Below are 4,428 nucleotides of genomic sequence, written 5' to 3'. Positions count from 1 at the left end.
GCGCGTGTTCGGTCAACAGCAGTGATCAGTGGAGTCGTCAGACACGTCAATATCCACGTCTAAATCAGAGAATTCTTCATCCTCGTCTCCTTCGTCTCCGTGCCCCTGAGACCCGGGGCTGATGGGCGGGGCAGCGAGGCCCAGCTTGGCGAGCTTTGCCTGCTGCTGCTCCAGGCTCTGTTTGCGCCACTTGATGCGTCGGTTCTGGAACCAAACTTTGACCTATAGAGACAAAAATAGATTTAAGTCAGAAATACTGTATGAACGGTGTGAAAAATTATGTCTGAGGCTAAACTTGATTCTGTAGAATTATTGTTGTCAAAATAAAAAATGTTGTTGGCAAAATCATTGAAAATCTCCTCAAAATCTGCCACTGCACTGCACTGTGTGCACTGAAATCAAGTGTTAATACACAGCTTAGGCTATGTGAACGGGCATGCTGCTAGCTATGGTTGCCCCCTGTTTAATCGCATACCAGTTTACAGAGCCAGTTTAATATCATCACTGGGTTTTTTTCAGCGCACACCCAGTCCAGACAGGTAAGCAGATCATGAGGAGATATTCACACATTTTGACAACAAGTATTCTCCAGAATCGCTCACTCTTCCTTTTTAAATGTGCAAAATGTATCCATTCTCTTACCTGAGCTTCTGTTAGCTGTAGAGCCGACGCCAGTAGGAATCTCTCCGAGCCGACCATGTACTGCTGCCGGGCGAACTCCTTCTCCAGCCGGGACAGCTGCTCGCTGGTGAAGCTGGTGCGCATGCGCTTAGACTTCCCACCTTTACTTTTGAAGGAGTGCAGGCCTGCGTTCACTTTGGACATTGAAGCTGAAAAATAAAAGATGATACATTTAATAACAATGTCACCTGAATATGCTTTCAATTTCAACATTTAGACCTATAATACTCTTAATGTCCCAGTGCGTAATGCAAACCACCCAATTTACCTTGTGCGTAAAAGGCTCCACGACACGGTGACTGGTATGTGAACGGTGGGCAGCAGTAGACAGAGTATCCGGGTTGTGTGTGACTGTGGACCGCCGCCGAGTGCATCATGTTCGGTGAATAGACGTAAGGTGATGTTGCCATGGTTAACCCTACGTGTCCGTTCAGAGACATGAGTGGAGCTGTCGCTTGTTGATATTTCTCTCCGCAGTGAGGTGGACTCGCTCGGCAGTTCGTTGTGTCTTCCGGTTTGGCGAGCAAGGCATCAATAGTGAAAGATTTTCCGCTTGGAGGCTTGGTTGATGGCGATACGCACTGGCTCCCTTGATAGTGCGGGTACAGCGACGCTGGTGCGTAATTACGCATGGGGTATCCGTAAGCTCCGAGTGGTCTGTTCGGCACCTGCATTCTGTCAGTAGTTATAAAATCTCTTTGCAGTCAAATCAAGTTGTCGCTCCGAGTGCAGCAGTAGAATGAGTGCTGCTAGTCTGCGATGGGCCTGGCTTTATACTCGGGCCGGACGCAGAGGTGTCAACAGCCCCCCATCGCTCCTTTGTCTTTCTAAGTAGCAGATGAGAGAAACGAACATCCCGACAACGTATCCAATTAATTGGTGGAGTAGTACAAGCTGGGCTTGTCAAACATCCTATAACCCTTTGAATGACAAGAGCTTTTGAAGAGTCGTTGGGGGCTGGGCCACTCGAGAGGAGATTTACTAGGGCTACAAATTCTTTGCATGGATCTTAAGTCCAAATGTAATCATTACCGCTGGGAACGCCTTGATGTTACCAAATCATCTTATTGGGAGCCTTTTAAGTCCTGGCTGGCCGACAGATGACTTTAAGCAGCGGAACAAGTCTGTATACAAGAGGAGACCGACCGACTTCAAGCTGAAACAAGTGACACAGAAGCTACTGTTGAGTTGAGCTTAATCCTCGCTATCAAAGGGTTTAAATTGTTGTTTTTATAAACTTTGTAAATGTGTTAAAATAATAAACTTGACCATACCATTTTTTCTAAGACTATCCTTGCCTTTATCAAACTCGTTCTCACACTTTTTCATCCTCCAAAATGTGGGAATATTCAGGGCTTTAATTTACGTTTTTTCACAACCAGCTGCAACTCAGGAATCACTCCTGTATGTAAACAGTCCATAATCTTTTTCCTGTATGAAATGAATGCGCCCTATTCCACAGAGTGTGCCTTTTAACAGCAGCGGTGTCGCTCTTAAAATTGAATGGCTAACTGCACTGCGTAATTGAGGCGTCAAAATCAGCGCGTCGGGTGTGGTGAGTGACAAAGTGCCATGGTGCCGCTGGGTTGAACCCAAACTGCAACAACTCTCCACTAATCTTCAACCAGCGCGGTTCTAATCCACGGGTTGATCCGTCCCATCCTTTGAGTGACTGGGAGAAAGGCCTCTGTCCACTCCTAAAAACAATCCAAGTTGGTCTAAAGCCCTTAAATCTGAAGGTGGATTTATGGTTTTATTGTGAATAAATACACAATTACGACCGTTGTACACTTGAAAAACGAGACTCGTATTTTGAAAGGAAATATTTGAAAACATTTGCTTTGTTTGATTGAAGGCAGGTTTATTGATATGGGCCTATAGCATAATTCAGACATACGACAATTTAAAATGCTTTACAGGGGACATACAAATACATTTAAAAAAATTAAGACGTAAGAATATTCAAATTGCATTTACGAGATAGGCTGATACGAGTGAAAACGGACTAATTGTTAAAAATTTGATATATATATTTTTTTACACGCTAATACACATCAAAAAAATAAAACCAGTCTTATTAGTATATCATAGGCCTACTTCACAGATGCACACTTTGGGGGGAAACCAGACTCTTATTGTGAAAGGAATTAAAAGCCTTTGTTTTATCGATTAGGCGTTTGAAGATGAAGAGTTTCTTTCTGCTGCGGCTTCTTTGAAGGAAGTGATTTGCTTTCTTACACCACCCGAGGACAAAGACGGCCTCTCTTTCAACTTGGATTATTGGCCAGCTCTGCAAACTTTCCAGGGCTCATTTCCATCATTTGGAGGTGGCATAAGACTTTCTCCAAGGGCCTTAAGTAACTGTTAAAACACATTTAAACACCGAAGCGAAACGCGCAGTCCCTTTGACCCTGGGAGCGTTTTATTTATTCTCCTGCGCTGACACTAGAATGTCTAATGAACAGCGCAAACACAGACGCTTCTCGACCAGGCCCGAACAATGAGGATTGCTCCTTCTGATGCCTCCGCGACCGGACCACCCACACCAATACAGTGACCGGTGTATGCTGGAGAAAACGTCAGTCTTTGAAACCCCTTACTAACCTATAGCAGCTTTGACGTAATAGTCCAAAAAGTTAATTTAGTCTAACGTTATAATTAGCTTACATTAAATATTGTATACAGGCAAACATGTCAAGGTATGCATGTCATGTTTCCAAGTTAGATCAGCCAAATTATTTTAGTGAAACTGACATCAGATTTAAGACTAATCAAAATTACAAGTAGAATTATATAAAGTAAGTAAACAAATAAATAAAATCAGCTATATTTGGATACCTGTTGCACTGTTAAAAGGAGAAGTAATTATTCTTCAAGACAATATTCAAGACATTCGAAGGCATTATTATAACAATATTAACTGTATTCTATAGGCCTAACACCTTTCATACTAGAAATGCAGCTCAAAGGGCTTTAGAATGATGAAATCGCATTACAAGCTTCACAGTAAAATAGTCATACAATGAACATATAGACATGACAATAATAGTAAAACATAAGATCAAATAGAGAAGAAAATGCGTCATGTACTGTATATCATGTGTGACTGTATGCTCAGCTTTCACATTTTGACGAGGGGTTGCAGAAAAGGTTAAAAAGATATTTTCAAGTTTTAAGTTTAAAAATAAACAGCCTGTCTTTATAATATCTTGAGGAAGACTATTCCTCAGTTTAGGAGCAGAAAGCTGAAAAATGCTGCATCTCCAGTTTTCTTTCTGGTGTTTATGGTCTTGAGTAACTAGAAACCCAGAAGTGGAAGATCTAAGAAGGAAGATAAGGAAACAGGGAATCTTATCTGTAAGAGTTGACTGAATATCTTTAGAATTTGATCTCTTGCTTGTATACAACAAGACATTTGAATTCATCACCTTGGATATTGGGATATTGTAATTCATTTTTTTTTTTATGTCGGGCTATTTTTAGGCCAAACAATGAATTGGTAGTGAAAATAATCATTACTTTCAGTATATGGCCAAATAAAGATGGAAAGAATATCCAATATTCTACCTCACATAACGGACAATTTTTTTCCCCAATAACCCAGAAACACAAAGTACAACTGAGGCTCGTGGGAACTAAATGGATTTTTCATGTATATTTGGTCGCAAATTTAAATATTGGACCATATATGATACAATACGATATTACTTTATTGTCAGATCAAGCCTGACATTTTTCTTCCATAGC

At 41.3% G+C, this 4,428-nt stretch overlaps 1 protein-coding gene across 1 annotated transcript; it reads right to left on the bottom strand.

Annotated features, from left to right (window-relative positions):
* Nucleotides 1-12: 12 nt before the first annotated feature.
* Nucleotides 13-1,355, bottom strand: noto (notochord homeobox; the record flags this gene model as incomplete). Its single annotated transcript, XM_080042206.1, has 3 exons — nt 13-222; nt 643-830; nt 950-1,355. The coding sequence occupies 3 exons, from the start codon at nt 1,353-1,355 to the stop codon at nt 13-15; spliced, it is 804 nt and encodes a 267-aa protein (XP_079898332.1).
* Nucleotides 1,356-4,428: the final 3,073 nt, after the last annotated feature.

This window comes from Ammodytes marinus (assembly GCF_949987685.1).
Source record: "Ammodytes marinus genome assembly, chromosome: 15".
NCBI lineage: Eukaryota > Metazoa > Chordata > Actinopteri > Uranoscopiformes > Ammodytidae > Ammodytes > Ammodytes marinus.
The sequence above is the reverse complement of the archived record's forward strand: the minus strand, read 5'-3'. Positions and strand labels throughout refer to the sequence as shown.